Genomic DNA, 23,453 nt, shown 5'->3' with positions numbered 1-23,453 from the left:
CCCATTCAGCAACGAAAATTGTTAGTGAGGAAAATATGCTGCTTCAACAAATCATTTCTTAAGGTTTATTGCATGAATTGTCTCCAATGTAGAGTTGGCCAACAATCGGTAGCCACTTACCAAATGTAATGTTACGTTTGGAACAAATGACGAAGCCCCATCAGACCCTGGTACTGCAATCGAGTAGATATGATTGTTGTATGGAAATGTATGACAAAGGGGGTTATTTAACTTATGCTCAAGGTAAATCTGTTTGAGGACTGTACCAAATGCACTTGGTGCATTTGCAACCCCTATCAGGTTTTAGTTTCTGCTAGTACTGGGGATAGCCGTAATTTTTCCGCCTTTTTTTTAGTCGGCATATTTTAGATGTGTTTTTCAAAATGGATATAAAAAGACACGATCATTAGAATGGCACAAATTTTACAAATAGATCGATATTTAAGATCATTAATGCAAATAAAAAAAGGAATGGACTCAGTACAGAACCTTGTGGTACACTAAAAGTTATACGACGATACCACAATGCGGCACTAACTAGGAAAAAAAACCCCTCCAGCTCTGGTGATGTTGCTTTGTTTTCTTCTGTTAAAAGAAAAAGTATTGATCCCTTAGGTAGAGTCCCTTAGAAAATGCAATGGTTTTTATGATTTCCACTTGTAGTTACTCAATTGAATTTGAATTATGCTATGCTTAATATTTTCTTGACTAAACAGTCAAATTACTGATATAGACATTGCTTGTGTCGCACTGACTGCATTTTTAATGGAATGCTTGACGTCATATTTGCATGTCTGGTCGCCAGTCCTCTTTGACATAGGCGTACAGTTTTTTTTCTTGAATGCCAGTGAGTGTTACGCCATGGTCTGATCGTAAACTGTCCAGTATCTCGCTGTCGATCATTTTCATTAGCAATGCTCCATTGACTTGGTTTTCTCTACAGAACTCTCCCAAAGAGTACAATTTTATGGCTTGCAATCTTTCGGTGACCTCTTCTTCTGTCCATTTTGAAGGAAAATCTCCAATATGGTTGGCATTAACGTCTGTTGGGGTTTTTTGTGTTGATACTTCTACGTCAGGTTTCCAACCAATAAGATACTGTCGCAGTTTCCTTGCTTGGAACCGGGTCAAATTGAGGTCTGTAACCATGTCTGCTTCGCTTATGTGGAGGAGAAGTTGCCCGTTGATCTGTTCGTTTCTAAATGCATCTGAAAATTTCTCTAAATGAAGACGATTCAAAATTCTGCTTACATCCTCTATACTTGAGTTGCGAATTGCTGGGTCCACTTTTGTGGTTTCACAGACTGGTGACTGTATAGGAGAGATTGTGGAGTTTTCAAATAAGCAACTTCCTTCGCTGAAGGTGGTTGTAGGTATCCGGCCTAAGGATGCAGGACGCAAGGCTTTAGTTGTACAATCTTTACTGGCAATAGTTTCATAATTTGCCAGATGTACGGATAAGGTATTTTTGTCTGGGTTTGCAGGAACATTGAATCTTGGCGTATCATACACGTGCTCATCTTTATCTCTATCAATGATTTGTTTGCTTCGAAGCAGCGATGATGGCTCCAATTTGTATGGGTTTGGAGATGAGGCATGCACTATCTGATGCCACTTTTTGCCCCAATCAAATACAGGCGATGAAATCTTCCCACCACTGTCACCACAATTCAGGTCTTCCGTACTTTCTGTCTGAAGATCAGGCCCATGTTTTGGACTAGTCATTGTTACATACACAGGTTCTTCTTTCTCGACCCAGTTACCAATCGTTAACTTAACATCAATATTCTTGGGAAATTTTACTTGGTATTTTTCTTCGCCAATGTAATTAAAAGCATGAACAATGTCTTCAACATGCATCTTTTCAATACAAGCTATCCTGTTTGATTCAAAATTCAAATCCTCTTCTTCGTTGTCAAGAGGTAAAAGTTCTACCCATATCGGAAGTTGCTTGTCCCTTAAATCCCTGAGAAAGAATTCCTTGTCTTTCTCCTCAGGATTCACAGTTGCTTTGAAATCTCCACGAACTGATGCAAGCAATAAGATGCGCAATTTTCTGCTCCCAATTACGATAACTGACAAATTCTGGTCGTCATTGAATTTTATAACTTGAAATACAGTCCCAGCATTGAATTTTTGACTGTACATTGTAAAATCCCTTTGATTTTCGATGAAACGCGGTAAACGCTCGGAAGCATGAAGATCTCTCACGGTACGATATATCTCGTCAGGGGTGGTCGTCAACTTCACCTTGATTTTGTCCCACGACGGAATTTCCAACCCCTGGCCCTCTTGATCGACGGTTTTAATGCAGCGTATTTTCTGTTCCACGCTACATATTTTCAAGACTTGGTCCGCATCCAAACCCTCGTCTTCATCGAACATAAGCCCCTCTGTGATCTTCACAATAATAGGCAAAATGCTTCGTGTAATAACACAACTGAGGCTCTCCGATTCAGCACCCCATCTGATTGATTTCCCATCCACTTTTTGTACAGTCTCCATGCTAAGAGTGGTCTTGTCACATGCAATCAAGTCAATGAAATGTTTGCCCTTGATTTAAATCTAGAATTAATATTGAAATACTATAAATTAATTGATTGTTGCGTCATATTTCACGTGTTGTTTGTTATTTTTTGATCGGCGGTTTTACAGGCACTCTTACGAATGCACAAAAGTACCTTAACTGAAGAAATCTGGATTATTTTGGATTTCCAAGGACAAACTGCGCTTCAAAGGACAGTAACAAAAACAGACACACTTGGCTGGAAGCTGAGACGAAAGATATTGGCTTTCCCACGGCTGTATAAAAGGTTATCGAAATATACAGAATTCTTAAAACTGCACCCCGACATCGCTCAATTTTCAATTTAGGTTTTTATAAATTATAGCTTATTGCCCCGGAGGTTAAGCACTTTTTTGGACTTCTTTGCGGAGAAAGATCCAACCTCCTACCTTTTTCTGCATTCCTTCTACAGAAGATAAAAAACTGAAAATACCAAAACGAAAGAATCACTTTTATTTATGCACCCACTTTTTACATGATGTTGCTGCATGTCGCTGTAATACACCCGTCTCCTCTCTAACTCTTTCCTCGACATTTGAGTTTCTCCTCCAACCCCTTTCATAAATGAATTACATCTTGCGACTGTATCGTCCGGTCTTACCGAGGAAGAGGAAGAAAAAGAGATGCCAAACAGGGTCGGTAACATAAGCCCCCTTTCAATTTTGTTTGTAGCTTGATTAATTTTTCAGAGCGAAAGAAATTTATTGTTTCATTATCTTATTTTACAAAGATATTTTGAAAGATGAGTGGGATATTTGATCTACTTCATCTTAAGAGCCAACAATTTCCGCATTCCATTTTTGTCACCATGTTGCCGAACCTTCGTGGATTAAAACGGAGACGCGAGTGGAATTTATGACGGGGAATCGAAATATTTTTGCTCCTTGACGACTCTGGTACTTGGAGTATTTTTAACTATACTAATAATTGCTGTTGTATGATTTGGAAGTTAGTTGAAATATGACGATCTGAATCAGTGGCGGACTAGCCCACCGGCCCATAGGTCCGTGACCCATTACGACCCGTTACAATGTCCCATTACGAATGATAAACGTCATGGATTACATCAAAACTAAGGTTGAATATAGCGTCATTATTTTATGCCTAAGTTTTGCTACTACAAACGCACTAAAATTTGACACTTACATATATGTCTTTACCCTTTCTTCACTTTAGCTGCTGGTTATCATTTAGTTGGCAATCATATATCTGATGATTCCTTTCTCTTTCTGACAAACCACGTTGTTAGTGGTAAACAACGTCCCTACCCGAATGCTTCGAATTCCATGATTCCCTCCTTGTGATTTTCACTTCACGTGTTTGCGTTGTTGTGACTTCTTGTTGTGACTTTCTGCTTAGTATTGGAGAGATTGCTTTCTCTTTCGGATCTGCAGCAATCAAACCCAGGTTTTTCAATGTTCAATGTGTGTAACTCGATCTGCCAAACTAGGAAATACGGATTAAACATGGGGAAGCCCCTTCAATCTTGAAAGTGGAGAACTGATGAAAATCTGATGGCTCTGAAGCTGGATTTGGCTAGCAAGAAATAAGAGAAAGGGGAAGGAGATGCGTGTAGCAAATAAAGAGGAGAATGGGAACGGTAGAGGCTGTTGAGATGTGACTTATATTTACTTATGTATGAATATGAACATTTACCATTATGAAACAATATCCTTTCAGTGGTGCCTAGTTCTCAGACCGCGGACCACGTTTTTGTTAGTTCGATTAGCAAGATGGCAGATATTGTTGTTAACATTTGTTTATGTTGAATGCGTTATGTTACCAATAATCCATTGAGTTTTCTCCAAGTTTTACCTCCGTCATGAGTACAGATTTAACAGGGGTAGAAGGGAGAAAAAAGTGTGTCCGAAGCAATCAGTATAGAAATAAGAGCAGAGGAGATTTGCAAAACCTAGGATAATAGGAAGGGAAAATGGGGTCAGTCTCAAACAAAAGAGAGAGGAGATAGAAGAGAGTTGGGAAGATTCAGAAAAAAAACCACTAATTGAATCAGGATCGTTGTATTCAACTTGAAATTGGATTGGCTATTGAGGACAAAATGATATTTGGCCTAAAGTTTTTATCTGTGCATTATGCTGATATGAGAGATGCTAGGTAAGGCTATGATCTGTTACCTCCCTGCCCCCCCCCCCTACTTTCGAGCGCACCCTTGGGACAAGAAAATAAAAATGGTTGGCTAGAAATCAATGGAAACGAGAGAAGAAAATGGTTTTATGGAAAAAGTGTGATTTAAGTAGCAAGAGATTTCGAGGCTCTCGAGATTTCGAATCGAGGGGTTTTCCTTCTATTACACATTTAGATGGTGAAGGGGGATTTGAGGTAGAGGCAGGTTGGCAAAATTCCCATGCAATGTTTCTAAATACTGTAAAAACCATAGATGAAGGGGCAACATTGCGTTGTGCGCATAAATGCAGAGTAATCTTTCAAACATAGCCCTGCATTAGTTTGGTCTTGCCTCAAGATACGCGTGTGCTATGTTCAGTGTTTTGCTACAAGGTATGGCCACAGAACTTCCAAGAGAGTTGTGACGTAATGAAAAATCTATTATAAGAATGTTTGACTTTTAACTAGCTAACCTGAAAGAAAACTTTGAAATGTATCGAATATGCAAAATCATATCGAACGTGGGCGAGATATGGCGAATCAAAGATTTGAAGTTTGCTAGCAGATTACCGTTATTTTAGTTTGATTCATAAATTATTTGGTTAGGAAAGAACTGACTTCAGTTTAAGTAACCAAAAGTCACAAATTCTAAAAATAGATGTTTAAAACGTCATCGCCTAAGGAAGTCGAGACCTTGACCATCTTACTAGGCATGGAAAGGTGGAATTTTGCGTCGACATCATCAAAAAAGACAAAACTGTCCTCATTTCATCTACGTTTAGGTGATGATGCCAACAAGCTAATGGTTTAGCTAGCTAACTAGCAGTCGCATCCTAACCAGGCTCACCAAGAGAGGACAAGGGTGGGGCGATTGCCCCTGTATCCGTATGTAAAGAGGGCCCCGCTGGTTATGGAATTTTCTCGCATTATAGGATTATTGGTTTGGGTAGAAAGGGGCCTGGACATGGGGCACGCCCCTGGGTAGGGTGTGGCCCTCGGCAGCCCTGACCTTAACACCCCTGAAAAAATTTCTGTCCCAAGTGTAAAAAAATTACCAATTTTGAGTTGTTTGCTTGCAAGGAAGCGATGAATTTCACTTTCCAGTCAGGATAGGTTGGTGTTAAATTTCTTTGTCAAGAACGAAAGCGCAGTAAAATGGAAATCTCTTCCTAAGGAAGAAAAAATCAGAACTTCTTACAATCCTTTCAACTTAGAATTTCATACCATGCTTGTAACATGAAAAATTACGCAATGCTTCCGAACGGACTCAGATTTTAATATTCCTCTTTCAAGTATTTTGTTTATTATCAGAATGTATAGAATATTTTCAGAATGTGTTTGTTTATTGATGGGACACCCCCGTCCCAAGTCGAGATAATGTGCATTATCACCTTTCTTCTTGTTTGGAAAGCTGGGTGGTCATTATGTCCTTCATTTCTGGTGCAGAGCGCATTTTCACATAAATCCTACGTCCCTGCGTGTGCCTTTGTTGATTAAAAAAATGTAAGATACACTGATTCCCAGAACCATTGTTACCGTAGTCCCATGGTATGCGTTTTTCCGGGCTTTCAGTTCCCAACAGAACTACGGATTTCCCTCTTGTTAAAAATCTGATCAAGATACCTCAAAATTAGTAGTTTAGCCTAAGGTTGGTCTCACATGTGAAAGAAGCCAAAGGAGGAGAATTCATCACAATCTTGCAACAACTTGAGTTTTCAAGGAATTATACGAAAAATAAGATGTAAACTGCTATGGTAAGTCTTGTTTTTTTCTTAAAACTTTCTTCTTTAAACTTACAAAGCTTTCTTCAAATTGCGTTTGTTGCAAAAAACATTTGTCCTCTGCAGTAACCAAGAATCCCAAAACTGCAGTTTACACACGTTATTGAACGGAGGGAGCTGGCCAACCGAGCCATGTGTAATTTGCTAATGTTGAGCAAGGGTTTGAGTGGTTAACGCCCGATATAAACATGTTAGCATTAATATACTGAAATGCGTGCGGTACTTTTCTTTCTATTCCATTCGTCGAATTCCATATTCCTTTAACCCTTTTTAGTTCTATCATCGCTTTTCTATTTTACTTGATGACGGGCTATGCTCGAAACGTCGTTAATTATTTTAAAAAAAAATTTCCTGGTACAATTTACTTGCATTGATCGTTATTTATGTTAGCATTACCCTCAGATAAAACTGCAAACTTCTGGTAAAAGCTTTCTTTTTTTATCAGCATGTTCTAGGCTTTATGTGTCTTAAGTAGTACTTTTTCCTTCCTCGTTGCGTTTTGCTTTCAATGAGAAATTATTACAGGAATGTACTGGCTGCAGAGTTTTGAAAATGGTCCCACTTTCTACAACGCGATCAAGCGTGCTTCTTCGCGGCAGCGCATAATAATAATAATAATAATAATAATCAATTTATTTAAAGTTGGCGCTACATAGCTATTTACAAAGAAATGAGCTAATCCAAGCCAACTGTTAAAACTACTACATCAACTAAATACATACGAGATTAAATACATAAAATTTTAAATACAAAATGATCCATTAAAAAACTATAAAAACCTGAGCTATTTAAAAGATAGAATTACAAAAAACCAAGCTGTGGCACGAACGTCCTACATAGTTTGCATGTACAGTCTGTGCCATTCCAGCTTTTAATTTCTTTCTTAAACTCATTAATAGATTGAGCATTCCTTATGTGCTGAGGTAAAGAGAGCCAAAGACGCTGCCCTCTATATTTGATAGTTTCGGTTCCATAAATGGTTGTTCTTACTCTTGGTGCCATAAATTCATTATTATTTCTCAAATTATAAACAGCATGACGCTCGCAGAAAATCTCCCTCATAAAAGGAGGGTTGATATTTCCCTTTGTTTTAAACATTTCAATCATAAGATTTCGCAGGTGTTTTACATGAATATTTACCGAGCCATCATTTTCTAGCAGAGTGTTGAAGCTAGAATCATAGTCTTTGTATGCAATTCTCAGAGCTCTTTCGTGTATTCTATTAATCTTACTATTCAAGTGCCTACTGTGGAACATCCAGACTAGTGGACAATATTCGAATTGGCTAATTACAAATGCTCTCATTAAGATTTTAAGTTTATTAGTGTCCATGTATCCAGATATGCGAGCGAGGGCGGTGAGTTTGCTACCAGCCTTCTTACATAACTTACTGATATGTGTCTCAAAACTGAGTTTTTTGTCTATCACAACACCTAGTAGCTTTTCCTCTTCCGAGTTTTCTATGATAGAATCTCCTACATTAACTTTAACCTGTTGATTACAACTTTTGCCAAGAATAAGTAAATGACATTTGTTTGTATTCAACTTCATAAAGTTATCAGCGAACCATTGGATAGTTATACTTGAGTCATTCTCTAGCCTTGCAATTACATTATTGAGATTTTTATCGCACGCATATAGAGTTGTATCATCCGCGTAATTGCAGATATCCGTATCCATTAAGGAGAGAAGTAAGTCATTTATGTAGATGTTAAAGAAGAGGGGACCAAGAACTGATCCTTGCGGAACACCAAGGAGCAATTGTTTGTAGGTACTGAATGATCCATTAATCTTAACTCTCTGATGCCTATTTTCCAAGTAGCTGTTAACAAGACACAGTGCTTCATGGCTGAATCCGTAAGCATCTAGTTTTGCTATAAGGAGGTCATGTTTAATACAATCAAAGGCTTTCGAGAGATCCATAAGGATTGCGCCAACATTTTCTCCCCTGTCTAAGCTTGCTTTCCATTTTTCAAGCATTCGAGCTAATGCGTGCTGCACATTGTACCCTTAAGATGGAAGTGTGTTTTGTAATGATTTGTGTGAGGAAGTGAAGTCTATTAAATTTGGTAGAACTTGTGGGACCACTTGAAAATTAAAAGGGTGTGTATAAAATATATATTAGACATATGGGTAAGCTGAAATATTTACTGTTGCAAAATGCTCGATACAATATTGGCAGGAATGTACACGTTCTCTTGGTGGGTTGGAACTGGATGGTTTCAAGATGCAACTGCTAGTTTTACGCTCATAAAATGATTGATCTCCAGGCAGTTGTGATTGTTCAGTATAAATTTCATATTCCATAAGTTGCCTGATGATTGCACTAGAGGCTCTTGCGCAACCGGCATGCTTAGCGGCAGCTGTCTTGAGAAATTTGTTGTGTTTGTATTTTCATGCAGTAGGTAATTAGGCCGGTTTTGAAAACATACTCGCAAAGCATGCCGGTTGCGCAAGAGCCTTTAAGTGGAGTTACATCTTAGAGCTGCTCTTCTCCGCAAACCAAATCGCTTATAGGTAGTCGAGCATTATATGAAAGTAATCTTAATCCAATGTGACATTGCATATTGATATGCCTACGAATGGGCATCTCTCGCACCTTTTTGTAATATTTGACTTGCTATCTTTGTTGCTGTATGTAAAGCAGAGCAAGCAGAATACAGTCATTTTAACAGGCAATGGTGCTACGTCCAAATCAGAAACAGGGCCAACCACAAACAGTCTCAACATCACTCGTTTATTTTCTTTGAATATGTTTTGAAAATATTCAAAAATTACAGATAATTTATCGCAGTAAAAACAAAGAATTAAAATGAATTAAAAATTAATGCCAGTTTCACCATCAATTGAGGAAGTTGCAGTCTCTTTTTACGCATCGAAAAAAGCAGAGGTAATTTCACAACGAAGAAAGAACAAATTTGTGGTTCTGGAGAAGATACAAGCAATAGTTGTGTGAAGTCTTTTATGAGCACAATAAACGTAGCTCTGGTCGATACGATTTATTTCAGAAGAATTACCCCATCCAGAAATGGCTTCAATTTACCTATTTTCTACCAAAGGATCTACAATTTGACAGTTATTCAGACAAAAATATGCCATATTGTGATGTCTTCCAGATGGAACACAATAAAATACCAACGTGTGACGTCATCATAAATTTATTTCTAGATTATTTTAGTATTGACCACATATTGTGATTTATCATGATTACTCTATAGAGCTCCTTGAAATACCTCTTGATATGCATAACTGGTTGGAACATTGTTATGTATGGTTGAGATAGTTGAGTAATGGCCAATGAAAGATTTGAAGTTTGCTAACAAATTGCTGTTATTGTGGCTTGCATCATGAAGAACAGAGCTGAGACCAAATTACAGTGATTTTATGGGGAAAGATTGGCAATATCTCAGCTTATCGGCAATTTTCATAATGCTTTTATTAGATGCGAGGTCAAAATGTCTAAAAATAGATTTTGGTGACGTCATCACTTTGGAACTCTATTACCGCACCAATAGCAGTGAGCTGAAATAAGAGAACATAAATAGATAGAAGAATGTCTTGATATCAGTTCGAATTATTCATATAAAAACGATAAGAAAAGGAACGTAGCGTTATCTCTCGTATATCATAAAACGATATAAAGTTGTTTCTATTTTGGTCATTTTGCTAATTAGATTTATCAAAATCTTATATTAAATGTTGTTTAAATGTACTATGTTCTATCTGCAAAATATTACCTACGCTTTTTTCATTATTGGAACTTAACCCCTAAAGGACGGGGAAAGTTGAGCTTATTATTATTGTTGGAGGGGGGGGGGGGTAATTTAACATAACTGCTTATCTGTTGAAATAAATTGTTCACTTATCAAATTTTGTATTTACAAGTATAGAGGATGGGCGTAGTCGATTTTAATCGCGTCATTATAAACACACACACAGTTAATAGCTCTTAAATTGACTCCGCCTTCCCAAACTTTTTCAATGTTCCCAGCAATCTTGATTTTAAAGACAGACGCTGTTTCTCAGTTATCTTAGATTCTCAGTTTTACACTTATTGCTAAAAGACATATTGGCTATGACTTTGCATTTAGAAACACAATATGCTTACCCATATACCAACGCGGGTACCCTAAAGATAGAGACAGTCACTCCTTGCTACTCTATATGAAGGCAAGCAAACGAGGGTACCCCTATAATCTTTGTACTTATCTTGTAGTTAAAGATAGCATCATCAATCAATATCTACATCATATCAGTAGAAATGTGGTTTATAAAAATGTGAAAATAAAACTATCTATGTTTTTCTCCCTAGTTAAGCAGCCATAAAATATGGTTCCTCCCTATTTGTCTCATAGGCGGTAGGTTTTGCCTACCTCAGCAACAATCTTTCACCGATCTAATGAATCCCCTTTTAAAATTTTTAGAATATGTGTCATTTGGGCCCCTTTGTATAACCATGTTAACAAGAGACGATAAAATACGTTTCTAATTTCCTTTTTCTGAAAGTTTTCTTAAAGCCTAATCTCAAGTGAGAAAAAAAACTGCGAAATGCGAAAAAGTTCGCGCGAAATACGTCTTAGGCATGCACAGTAATCTTTTGCTGGGATTTCTCGCGAAGAATTTCTCTGCGAAAAAAAGTTAAAATGAGTTTAACTTTTTCGCTTTTCGCTTGCGAAATCCTTCAACAGCCAATCATATTCCGTATTCTTTTGTCACGCTTCCAAACTTTACATTCCAATGTCGTGAGGTCAACAAAAGCATTCAAAGGAATTTGTCGCGTGAAGTATTTCGCAGCGAAATTTCGCAAGACTTTTTCACACTGGAGATTGGGCTTAAGTAAGGTCTCATTTTGGCCGCCATCCTTTCAGAACATAGTTATTAAGCTTCTTTTCCTCTATTCTCCTCAATGATACTCCATGATCTTTCCGTACACTTTCTAGCATTTCTTCGTCAAGAATCTTTGTAAGCAATGTCCCATTGACTTGTTGTTCGCTACAAAATTCAGCAAAAGAGCTTAACTTCAACGACTTCATTCTCTCGAAGACATCCTTCACAGTCCATTTTTCTGGATCTTCATGTGCCATTTCGCCGTCACTTTGTGACTCATCTGCATTAAATGACATAACCTCCTCATCGAGCTGCCAGCCTCGTATATATAAATAGAGTTTGCGTGCTTGAAATAGGCTCATTTCAACATCTGAAACGAGGTCTGCCTCGTTAATGTCACCGAGAAGTTCTCCGTCAATTTGTGTATCAATGAATAGCTCTTTGAACTCAGCAAGGCACAGCTTCTCGAGAATCTCACAGATTCCAATTACACTTTTTTCCAATACCTCACTGCTTATCACGTCAAATTTTTTACTGGCTTCCAAGTGATGAGAATCGCGTGTCTCGATATCAGAGTGTTTTTCGAGAATCTCTTCATCTTTATTAACTTCAAATTTTTTGTGCTCTTCTGAAAGGCCTTGAACTTCTTTGATCTTCTTCTCTACTTTTTGTTCTTCTCCGACATTTGAAGATTCAGGCACATTGCACCTGGAAACACCCGCAGATGGCACTTCGACTGTTTCTTTTCTGCCGAAAGCAGATTCTTCGATATTCGGCTCTGTCTCTACATGAAAGACAATATCTTCGTACATGTTTTTTCGCCTTGCAGCACGGGTGCTCTTTACATCACACGAATCAGAGTTGATCTGGCTCCTTCGCGGTGAGTTTGTTTGAGATTCAGAGAGCTCTTCAACTGCATTATATTGATCAGTGTTTGTCCCCTCGTCCTGGCTTGAACCTCCTTGCCCTTCAGAGGGAAGAGGAAGCAAAGGCCTGTTTTTATCTATAGTGCCCCCCGCCTCGTCTCCGTAACAGAATTTCGCTGCTGTATTCAATGGTAGGCTGAAAGCAAGCGCTTTTTCTTGCCAGCTATCAGTTGAAGAGTTGCTTCGGGTGGAAGTTCTCCGAGAAAGTGCAGGTTTGGCATTCATGGGCTGGTTACCATCAGCGATATGGGAATAAACTGCCTCTTCATCATTACCCTCTTGTGTTCCCATGGGTGGATGTTCATCTTGACTTTGGAACTCTCTCGTTACTTCTGTTGTTCCACAATTAAGACGAGGGGAGCGCTGAGGTACAGCCGGGGGAACCATAGAATCTATGGCTTGGTACATGTTCTGAACAACTGCCTGCTTATGTGTAATGCTCCCATATCCTGTATCAACAAGGCCTTTTCCAGCGTTTTTAACGACTTTTATACTACTTGGTTTTTTGGGAATCCGCGGTGGCACTTTTGGCAGATTTTTCTCCAGCTGGCATTCAGAAGGAGCGTCTTCTTTTTTACAGTCCGAGACATTGTTTTCTTCTTGTGGTCTAGCGTCTGACTCGACTGCTTTCCCCCCCTTCATAGCATCCACAGTTGCTTTCAAAGCAGCGTAATCAGCAGTGTTGTAGTCACCATAGTATGGGTTCATGTGCAGGATGTATTGTAGTACTTCTTCATCAATAGGCTCCTCCACAGGCTCTGCTATGGTAGAGTACTCCCCCATACTGTCATCTTCTACAATAACACGGCCTATTTGCAGCCGAACACCAAGGCTACGTGAAAATGTCAAGAGCTTCTTTTTCCCGTCATCATAATTTGTTCCATATACAATGTTTGACGTAAGAAGCTTTCTGAGTTTTACTTTGCCCATAAGGGGGCCGTAAGTTGTGTTTCCACCCTCAGTCGACTCAAATTCAACAAATATAGGAAAGTCATTATTGACTAGATCTTTTATAAAGTAACTTGTAACTGCATCTAAAGGTGATGGTACTTCTTTAAAGTTTCCAACAATAGAGAAGGGTAATGTTAAACGCTGTTCCTTCTGACCATAATGTGTTACATTTAGGCCTTTACTCCATTTTGAAACTGATCTTACCAAGAACACGGAGCCTTCGGGATATGTCTGCTTCTGGTGTGTAAATTCATGCGTGTTTGTGACATATCGAAGAACAGGAGTTGCATTGCAAATATCAGCCACGTACTTGAATGTGCTGTTATCCTTCACCGACAGCCGAACAGTATTTTCACAACTGACGGGAATGTAGAGTTCTGTGTCTCGATAGTCGGTTGCAATTATCTTGTCCATACTACAGACACCATGGATACTCAATATCGTCCCATTCTCGAGACATTCAATTTCATTTATCATATACCCGTCCACAACTTTTACAAGCACAGGAAGCTTAAATGTGTTTACGATTTCGTCCAGATTATACGTATCGGGGTACCAGACCACGTCTTTACCGTCGAACTGGCTAGTGGAAACCTGAGTTCGAAGTTCCATACTAAGATTGCAAACGCAACTCAAATCTCACAAGCAATAATAGGCCTAAGCCATGAAGTGATTTACCGATTTACCAGGCAAGTTACTGACTCACCGCGTTTAATTTGTACGAGTTTCTTTCGAGAGCACTTTCCAGACGACCATGAGAGCAGCTCCTCATTTTTTTAAAGTTTGTTGAACAAGCTTGCTAAAGTCCACTTAATTTCACTAGTGTTTTAAACGAACTGCTTCATACAATTCTTGGAAAAATATGGTTTCAGCGGACCGAAAGAGGAGGACTTAGAACGTTGTGAAATTTGAGAGCAGAGGAAACTTCCTTGTAAACAGAGAATTGTTTTATTCAAATCAAGCGTCAAGAAAATAACCTGCCATTGTTACCTACATAACCTACATAGCCTACATAGCCTTAAAAAACTTTGTTACCGAATTCATTTGTTTCTTTTATATTAAAAACAAAAGAGCCAGAAAATATCCAATTTGTCTCGTGACCATTGCGCTTTGCGAACTTTAGCTGAACACAATTATCATAATCTTCCTTAAAAAATATTTCTGAAATCCTTTTCCAATCACTATTTTCCCTTAGTCTATGTATCTTTAGCGCCACTTTTTGCACCCCCAGTTAGATAGGGGACAATGTTGGCAATGCCTCCAGGCACCCTGTTAAGTATCGACGTTTTTAGAAAACCCCGCCAGAATTTCAGGGCCATCTAAATCTGAAAAGGGGCAGTGCAGCCTCCAGCTTTGCTAGGCTTGTAATTTTTCACCAAAATAATCGACACTCTCGTTTGAAGTTTTTGAACCATGTGGAAAAGAGCTTGGACATAAGACTACAGCTTTTACGCAACCGCAACGCCCATTGTTTTGGGCAAGCCGCAACGTGCATTTTCAGCAAATTTGTTATAATTTTCAATTCTGAAGCATTCTTTAGTTAGAGCATAAATCCAAAAAGTACAAATGATTCTGGCACAATTAATTCTTCACAACTTCATTGCATAGCTCATTTTTCTGTTTTCTGTAAGTTTCGAACCAGCACTTTTGATTTTAAAACAGCAAGTCCTAGGTAAACGTTAGTGCTTCAGTGCAGCTATCGTTCGATCGTGTAAGGGTATGCCTATCTCTGTACGGACAATGTTTCGTGCAAGGGCATGTCTATCTCCGTACGGCCAGGCACGAACTGCATGCGCAAACTAGCAAATCTCCAATCCCTGAAAGTACTTTACGTATGTGTCTCTAAGGAAAACTATGAATATATTTGTTAGAAAAGTTTCTATTTCTTGCTGTTTCCCTTCTCCTTAGCGACGCAGGAACCTGGGAGAACGTGCCCCCAACTTTTCGAATAGAGAGACAGTGTCAACTTGCAGCTGACGGAGGTGCACCTTTTGCGCATACATGTTCCCCACATCCCATTTTTTAAAATCTTCCTTCGTACCTTCTTCTGGGTGCCAGAACAGAAAAACGACAGATAAAGACAATTTTCGTTTCCCCTTAAAAAACTATGCAATCATATAACGTTTTAATACAGAGTTAAAAGCTGATATTAACAAATCTTTCAGAATTATGATACTTGACAGAAAGAAGCATCTTTATGAATTTATCAATGCAGTTCTGCCTTGATTATATAACTCGATGGCAATAAAACTAACCTTTAATGTTCTACTGTACTATGCTTGATAAATGGCGATTTCAATAGCACATAATAAAGACAGGTACCTCTCTATAACGATAATGTAGTGAGCGAATGTAGTGAGTAAACGACGTGTTCTTAACTATCACAATTTATCTCATTCTGGTACTCAATTTACTCTTTCGCTACATTATCTTCAGTATTCTCTACCATTCGACCCTGACAAAGGAGCTATACCAATATGGAAAACCAAAGCACCTTCCCAGGTTTTTCTAGATTCTACGCATATTTGCTGCAACTATATGGAATTTTTGGGATATGGACAAGGCCTTACCCAAGGATCATTGCTCCCTTTCTCTGCCCGGAGAAATACAATAATCCCCGTTGGTACGAAATTAGGCATTACCATAATATCACATACCTTAATGGGCAGACGAAAAATAACATATATTGTCGTCGCTGGGTCATGGCCCCTTCCATCCATCTATTATGTGAGAATTCGCAGTAGTGGTTCAAGTAAATATGCATACTCAAACGGGGGAAGGATTAAGCTGCAAAAATATTGTTCATCTTTCAAGTGAATATCACCTTAAATAATTTAAACGGCTTTATTAACATAGCAAAACATGTTATGATTTGACAAGATTTTCGCAGAATCGAAATGTTTTTGACAGGGTCAGCTATTTATATTGGCGTGGCCAAGGCATTTTTCAAGTTTGAAACTTTACCTCACCGCATCTATAAATTGTGCTTTTGAGCTTTCCAGTCATAGTATTGAATGGAAAATAGCAATAGAATTATCAGTAGGGTGTGTCCGACCCCTGCACCAACTTTTTTGATCGAAGTTCGAGTAAAACGTATAAAGTTTTTCTTCGAATGCTGCACCAGGGCAGTTCTAGAAAGACATCGAGGTTGTTACAATAACTAAAAAGTAGCTTCCTTCAGTTTACTTCTTGGCTTGATCGTTTGATTTTGAGTTGTGAAATGAACACCACCGACTCTATTAATTCTGTTACATAAAGAAAGTGTTTCAATCAACAACGCCAGCAATCTTTAGCATCATTAGCAAAACCGAGACATTTTAGTACTTTCATAAAATCTGAAGATACATTAATCTGAGCTTGGTATAATTTTCTATGATGTAGAGAAGGATGCGCCAGTGGCCTTGTTCGGAGAAATGTGAGAAACTTGCTACTTCTAGGAGAAGCACGAATATGACAAATAGCTAAAAGATACAGTTTTCAACTTATAAGTAACGAAAATAATAATGCTACGCTAAGTACGCTAACATGTATGTACAAATCTCTCAACGTGTAGAAACCTATTATCTCTATCGTTATTTGTGTGCTGTTAAAGTAAATCAATTTCAATTTGGGATACAGGCCTAGCTTTCTCTATTTGCAAACCCCCGTCTTTGCAACTATATAGTCTCTATACAAGGAAGATTTATCGTGTTATTTCATAACAATTGTGTGCTGCGTGCGTGTGATGGTCTTAGCTAGCGATGAAACACGCAAAATTTTCTATTTTAGGCAATTTTATGTTACTTATTGCAATGAGAAAGCAACAGAGAAACATTTCCTTAATTGGGAAAATATTGATGAATCTTCTACTGCCAAAGGACATCTTCAAACCGATGCTACTGAATATAATTGTTTAAACAAGGTTGGTTACCATGTCTGAAATTTGGCTTCTTAGTTTCAGACTGATCCATGAGTTAAATTTGATCCCATTACGTTATGATGTAGTTTGACAAACCCTGAACTTACTTATAAATCCCCATGTCTGGTTAGCAGCTACCCACAACTGATGGAAACATTCATTCACTTGATCATAAAAAAGTTAGCTGTGATAACAAATACAGCAAATTGAAAACAAATCACCATTAGAAATGTATTATACCCACTTAATTTTCGCAAACTTAATTGTTTATACACTTGGATAAAAACAAGTCAAGGGTCTCTTCTCTTATTCAGCAATTTACAAGTGGCAATACTTTCTGGTTCCATGTCCAGAAATGAAATGTCAATTTTAATCTTTCTTAATCGCACAGCATCTCCTGGCACGAAACTGTACAAATTATAAATTTGACATATATGTCAATTCTTCTACCTCATTCTTCAGCTGGTTCCTCTGGCTCAGGCTCTGGTTCTGGCTCTTCTTCAGGTTCAGGTTCCGGTTCAGGTTCTGGCTCAGGTTCTGCTTCCGGTTCTGGTTCGGGTTCTGGCTCAGGTTCTGCTTCAGGTTCTGGCTCAGGCTCTGGTTCTTCCTCAGCTGGGGCATCTTCAGCTGGGGCATCCTCAGCTGGAGCATCTTCAGCTGGGGCATCCTCAGCTGGGGCATCTTCAGCTGCAGCATCTTCTGCAGGAGAATCTTCAGCTGGGGCATCCTCAGCTGGGGCATCTTCAGCTGGTGCATCTTCTGCAGGAGTATCTTCAGCTGGAGCATCTTCAGCTGGGGCATTCTCAGTTGGGGTATCCTCAGCAGGGGCATCCTCTGCAGGAGCATCTTCAGCTGGGGCATTCTCAGTTGGGGTATCCTCTGCAGGAGCATCTTCAGCTGCAGCATCTTCAGCTGGGGCATCTGAGGGGGCACTATCGCCTGTAGCCCCCTCAGTTGTTTCGCCCTCTGCAGGTTCTGTTGCTTCCCCTTCAGCAGGTGCATCACCTTCTCCATCTGCAGGGGTGTCACATGCACCTTGGGTTTCTGCTGCAGCAACAGGTTGGGGTTCAGCACTCTCTACTTCAGTAACATTTTGTTCTTCAGGTTGGTTGTCAACATTGGAAGTTGCATCAGTTTGATTAATATTGATAACAGTTATGTTGGTAACAGTTTGATGATTTTCATTGTGGTCGCTATGGTGACTGTGATGACTATGGTGGCTATGATGTGACCCATGACTTGCTACAATAGAAGAAAAGAGTGGTCAGATTAATGTTATTCTTAGTGTTCATAAATCCTGATTCAATCAGGAATGAAAATTTGTTGCAGTTGGGTGCCATATGAGCACCATATCTTCGATAAAATTAGAATAGAATATCATTTATTATTTATAAAAAAGATAACTTCATCAAATTTGATGCTTGAGAATTAAATTAAAAACAGCTTAGCCTGCAAGCAAATATTTTCAAAAATCTCAAAATCAGTGATGTGGCTTGACCTTCCCTGTTAGGGGGAAGGAGTCATAAAGAGTAAAATTTAACCTTTAATAAGATTATATGAAGAAAAATCTAGGTGCTATTTCAGCTTTAAAGATAGGCAATTTTAGTGATCTTTGTGGACCAACTGAAACTTTACCAATCAACTCATGAAAGTTTGGGAGTGTCAGACCCCCTTCTAGCTACCCCCTGCCAAAAAGCACTACAAACACCTGATGCCTGCAGACAAAAATGGTTTATAGGTATGGCTTATACATGTATTAGAAAATATGTTTTCAGACCTTTGGTATTGATTTTGTTAATGTACAAAGGAGGCAAAATAGGCTGCCAAAAGGATAATTGTCAAGATTTGGTTTGTTATAAAATGTTGCCTTTGTCCCTTCCAAAACAATAGTATCTGGTACCATTTCATCATACAAGATTAGAGTTTGTTGGAATTATGATGATGAAATTTACATTGCCATGTTTTAGTTACCCCCTGTCACAGAAACAATGGACACCTATTTGTTTAATTGATTGACATGGTGCTGCAATCAGTAACACCTCTATTATTGTATCTTGTAGCATGATATTCAGCATTAAAGTCTTCTTGTTGTTGTTTTTATAAATGTCTGCAGTGAAAAGGTTTCGTTTGTTTATCTCTATTTCTTAAAAGAGCCAAAAGTCTGCAGAATTCTAACAGACTTATGCTTTTCGCAGACATGTCTGTTTTGTTTGCAGTTGCTTAAGCCTAAAATTGTTTGCACATCAAGAACTGATATAAAGTTGGCAACAAATTCAAAAAATAAATGATTGATGGCTTAATGCATCACTTACAGGTACCAGCAGAGCATCAATAATAATTTGTAATCAAGAGATAACTTTGGACATAAAATATGATGGAAGATATGATACTGAGAACATTTTTCTGTGAATAATGTGTCAAACAAATGTTTTAATGGATCAGTAAAGAAATTTTGGTTAATTCCTGCTAAGTTTTAAGATTTTTGACATTGACAAATCTGAGGGTGGATTTTGGTTCATAATAAAGAAATGTGCAAGAATAAAGATTTTAAGTTTATTTCTGTATATTATACAAGTAGTTTTAAATAAGGCTGTTTCCTCAAAAGTGCACATTGTAAAGATTTGGTGTACAGCAGCTCTGCAATTAATAAAAGATCATTAAACAGGCAGGTAGATGGTATATTCCCAGCTGCAAGTAAATTCTATCTTCCCATCAAAGAGATTAACACTAATCCACTCGGTACAAATACATGTTAGAAATTCTGTTTACAGAATTGAAATTCATTCTTCTCTGCAATGTAGGCAATGATTGCAAAATAGATCTGTCCGGTTCAATCCATAAAAGCATGTACAGGTCCGCTGACAGAGGGGGGTAGCTGGAGTGGGTGCCCTGGGCTTCAGTCTATTCCGAAGCCTTTAAATATAGAGTCAATATTAATCATCATATTCTGGAATCTATATTTGTTATTAAGCTACCTCATTGGCTGCCCTGGGGCCCAGCTTTGCTCTTGGCAGCCCTGGCTCTGTTTATACCAACTATATGACTGACTGGCAAAAATGTAATTTTCATTAAATCCTTTCTTGTATGGATTACACATGAGCAGCAGTCATTCTTTTTAATACATTACAGTAAAAATTTACAAGTACATCTTACAAAATACCATTCTTAAAGGAAAAAATACTCTAAAAACACAACTAAGATGATACCCTGAGGAGCAAATGATTAAGTCTGCCCTGGGGCCACTAAACACGAGAAAAAGTGAACAGTTTACTGAGTTTCACACATACAAAAAACGAGTAATGCAGATAGGGGGGAAAGTCGAGGCAGTGCCCTTATGCTTAAAAATTAAGTTTTTTATATAATTCAATGATGATGTATCATTCCAGGCTTTCTCTCATAAGAAAGGCTGCTTTCTAGGAGCGAAAGCAGGGCATGGCCCAAAAAAGTTTTGGCACCAATTGGGCCCATTGTGGCATATGCCCTCAGGTCTGTCTTGCCTAGCTGTGGCCTAGCAACAAACATAACTACAAACAAAATACTAAGAAAAAGATAAGGTGGTGTCAGATAAACAAATCTACAAGTTTTGTAGATAAACTGCAAAGTTAATAGTAATATATTTATATTAAGATAATATGATAAATCTTTATCACAATAAAATAATAGCTCCATTAGAACCTTGCATGAAGATTAGTATATCCAAATGGTTGCGAACCAAGACTCCAGTGAGAAGATCACATGGTTCCTTGTCAAAAGAAGAGAAATGGAACAAAAAGTGCTCAGTACCCTTAATGCCTTCTATTGTGGGGCGCTTTGTGTGAACTGTATCACTAAAATTGTGTTTAAATTTGTGAAAGTTCAATTTGCTGAGGCCAACCCTAAGATATACCTACAGGGTCATAAATACCAAAATTGGATTTCGTAGAACAATGTATTACGTATAGCAGTTTGGATTTAAAAACTTTAAAAACTAGCAGCTCAAAAGTTTATATTATAATGCAATATTATTTGTGATAAAACATTTTATATTTTATCTAGCAGAACTTTACATTCATTTTGAAACTCAATGTAGTAGAATAAGCCAAGAGTGTCTAGCATATCAATAAGACTTGTATCATGGATCAGGTTGTTGAATAATTCAACAAATCAACCATCGGTTGGCAAGCAGTTGAGTTTAATTTGCAAATTGGGAAATTTTTGTCAGTCTTATGTCATGATATTTTGTCAATCAAAGTATGACCAATTTTAAAAAAATTAATAGGTATGACAAATCTATATGAAAACACCTTTCCTGGCATATTATATCAAAATTTACTTTAAGATACTAAAATGCAACATAGCATCAATTCATGTTTATAACTTAACCTATAATTTAAGTTCCAAGGATGGCTACAAAATGATAATTTAACACATTGCTCATTAAATTCTTTAAGCCACATATGCTATATCTACCAAAAAAAATAAAAATTCTTCAAAAGACTGATTTGGAATTTACCATAAAATGTTTCAGCACATATCAATAAAAAATTAACAAATTTTAATTCTAATTCGACAATCAAAACATCTTATGTGCTTGTTTTTACCTAAAATCTTTCATTTTTTTGGTTGTAAAGAAAAAAACCACAGTACATTTGGTTACTTTTTGACAGATAAATATAACTCTTGACAAGACTTTTTGTAAATTTAAAGATTGCTTGAGATTTTTAATGATTCTAGTAGAAAAGTGAAATTAGAAATTTTTAAAGGCAACATAATTTACTAGTTCAAAGTGGTATTCAGTCATGCATGGTGAGAAAATTCAATGCTGAATATTCAAAGCTCAAGTTCACAGTTTAGATAAAATAAATACAAGAAATGTTGTTAAAAAAACTTTGCGCTATCCAAATTTAAATTAGTGGTATCAGTTTGCATTATAAATATCGAAGTAGTCGTCTGGCAAATCCATGACATAGATCAAGGCAAAGCCGAATTAAAAACAATAATAAGAGATAGTGCTTATAAAGAATTGTCTATTGAGTCGCTCGGAGCAGGTGTACACGACTGCTGATTGTGGCTAGCAAGTACACGACCTTTGCAATTTTGACTGTAACTATGACACTGAACGATAAAACATCTCTTTTTAAAAGTGAATCGTTAAATCTGCAAGACCTTTAACGAAAAACCAATGCAACCAATTAATAAATCCAAAATAAAAACATTGACCGAACAGACTATTGACTTAAATCAAAAACACCGAAATGTAAAATGGCCATCAGACATCCCACTTTTCCACCCAAGGGGCAGTAGGGCATAGAGAATTCCCTCGAATTTATTCACAAGAAGATCACGAGGTCGCCCGATTCGCTGACACTAAGGCAAGTAAATGCAATTTTATAAAATGATGATCAAATTAGGCCTTCTTACATGATGAATCCCGCCTTGATCCATGAGAGCTTTTTTTCTTGTGCTTTTTGTGATCGGAACCATTTGCTTTGGGTTTTGAAGCAGCAGCAGCTTTCGGCTTTGGAGCTTTCACAGCAGCATTCTGAGACTTAACTGGCGGAGAAGTGCTCCCAGTTGTGACGACTTGAGTGCTTGGAGTACAACCCATTATGAAAATGAGAAATCTGGAAAGTTTTTTATTGAAAGCGTACAAAACCACGCGAGGACGGGTCTTGAAGTCGAATTCGAAAACGCGGGAGAGATCCGATGAAAAAAAACGTTGGTTCAATCTTTAAAAATATTCCAGGAAAACATGAGCAAAGCTAATTCGACGATACCAGTCTTAGTTTCAATCCGTTATCAAGATGTTCTGTTAATTCATCGAACAAGACCTTTAAAAGCGGGCTGATTCTAATAATCCGAAATCAAAGGCTGTTTCCATCGACATTACTATGGTTTCTGTCCCTTGTTGACATGGCAACTGCTCTCGTCAACTCATCAATAGAGCGCCGGGGGTTCGCTAATTTAGCTCCATCTCTTTATCTCTCTCTCGCTCTCTCTATGGGTATCATGCCAATCATGGGCGTAGGTGGTCACGGCCTTCCATTTTCTTCGATCTTTTGCAGCATGTAGCATTTCATTTGTTGTCATCATATAATCTTCAACCAAGGATGATAATTTAGCTAAAGAAAACAAAAGGTTTTACATTTGTAACGAAAATGTCGAGAAATGTTTCTGCCTTTATTAAAATCAACTGATTTGTCTTCTAAAAGTTGGTTTTGAGCCCCACTACAATCATTTCAACCAACCTAGATAAAGAAAATGTTTTATTTAACTTTACTATGGAGAAGAAAGAATACAAATATGTCATTAATAAAAGGCATAAAAACATTGGAATGAAAAAAGCAAAGGACAAAATGGGTGGAGAAGTTAATCGCTTGTTCAAAAATTTGCTCTACGGG

The 23,453-nt window shown here is 37.8% G+C and overlaps 2 protein-coding genes across 2 annotated transcripts; both read right to left on the bottom strand.

Annotated features, from left to right (window-relative positions):
- Nucleotides 1–54: 54 nt before the first annotated feature.
- On the bottom strand, nucleotides 55–15,141 carry LOC135689201 (uncharacterized). The gene is made up of 2 exons (XM_089110131.1): nucleotides 11,326–15,141; nucleotides 55–2,560 (listed from the first exon to the last, which is right to left on the bottom strand). Exons 1-2 carry the CDS (start codon nucleotides 13,785–13,787, stop codon nucleotides 781–783), a joined length of 4,242 nt encoding a protein of 1,413 aa, XP_088966257.1. The 5' UTR covers nucleotides 13,788–15,141; the 3' UTR covers nucleotides 55–780.
- Nucleotides 15,142–15,259: 118 nt separating this feature from the next.
- On the bottom strand, nucleotides 15,260–22,962 carry LOC135688744 (uncharacterized). Its single transcript, XM_065205718.2, has 2 exons — nucleotides 22,474–22,962; nucleotides 15,260–18,315 (listed from the first exon to the last, which is right to left on the bottom strand). The coding sequence occupies exons 1-2, from the start codon at nucleotides 22,658–22,660 to the stop codon at nucleotides 17,525–17,527; spliced, it is 978 nt and encodes a 325-aa protein (XP_065061790.2). The 5' UTR covers nucleotides 22,661–22,962; the 3' UTR covers nucleotides 15,260–17,524.
- Between the last annotated feature and the right edge of the window lie 491 nt (nucleotides 22,963–23,453).

Source organism: Rhopilema esculentum, chromosome 9, assembly GCF_057945365.1.
Source record: "Rhopilema esculentum isolate cy_ngs chromosome 9, ASM5794536v1, whole genome shotgun sequence".
In the NCBI taxonomy this organism is placed as follows: Eukaryota; Metazoa; Cnidaria; class Scyphozoa; order Rhizostomeae; family Rhizostomatidae; genus Rhopilema; species Rhopilema esculentum.
This window is presented reverse-complemented; position numbering and strand designations above follow the sequence as displayed.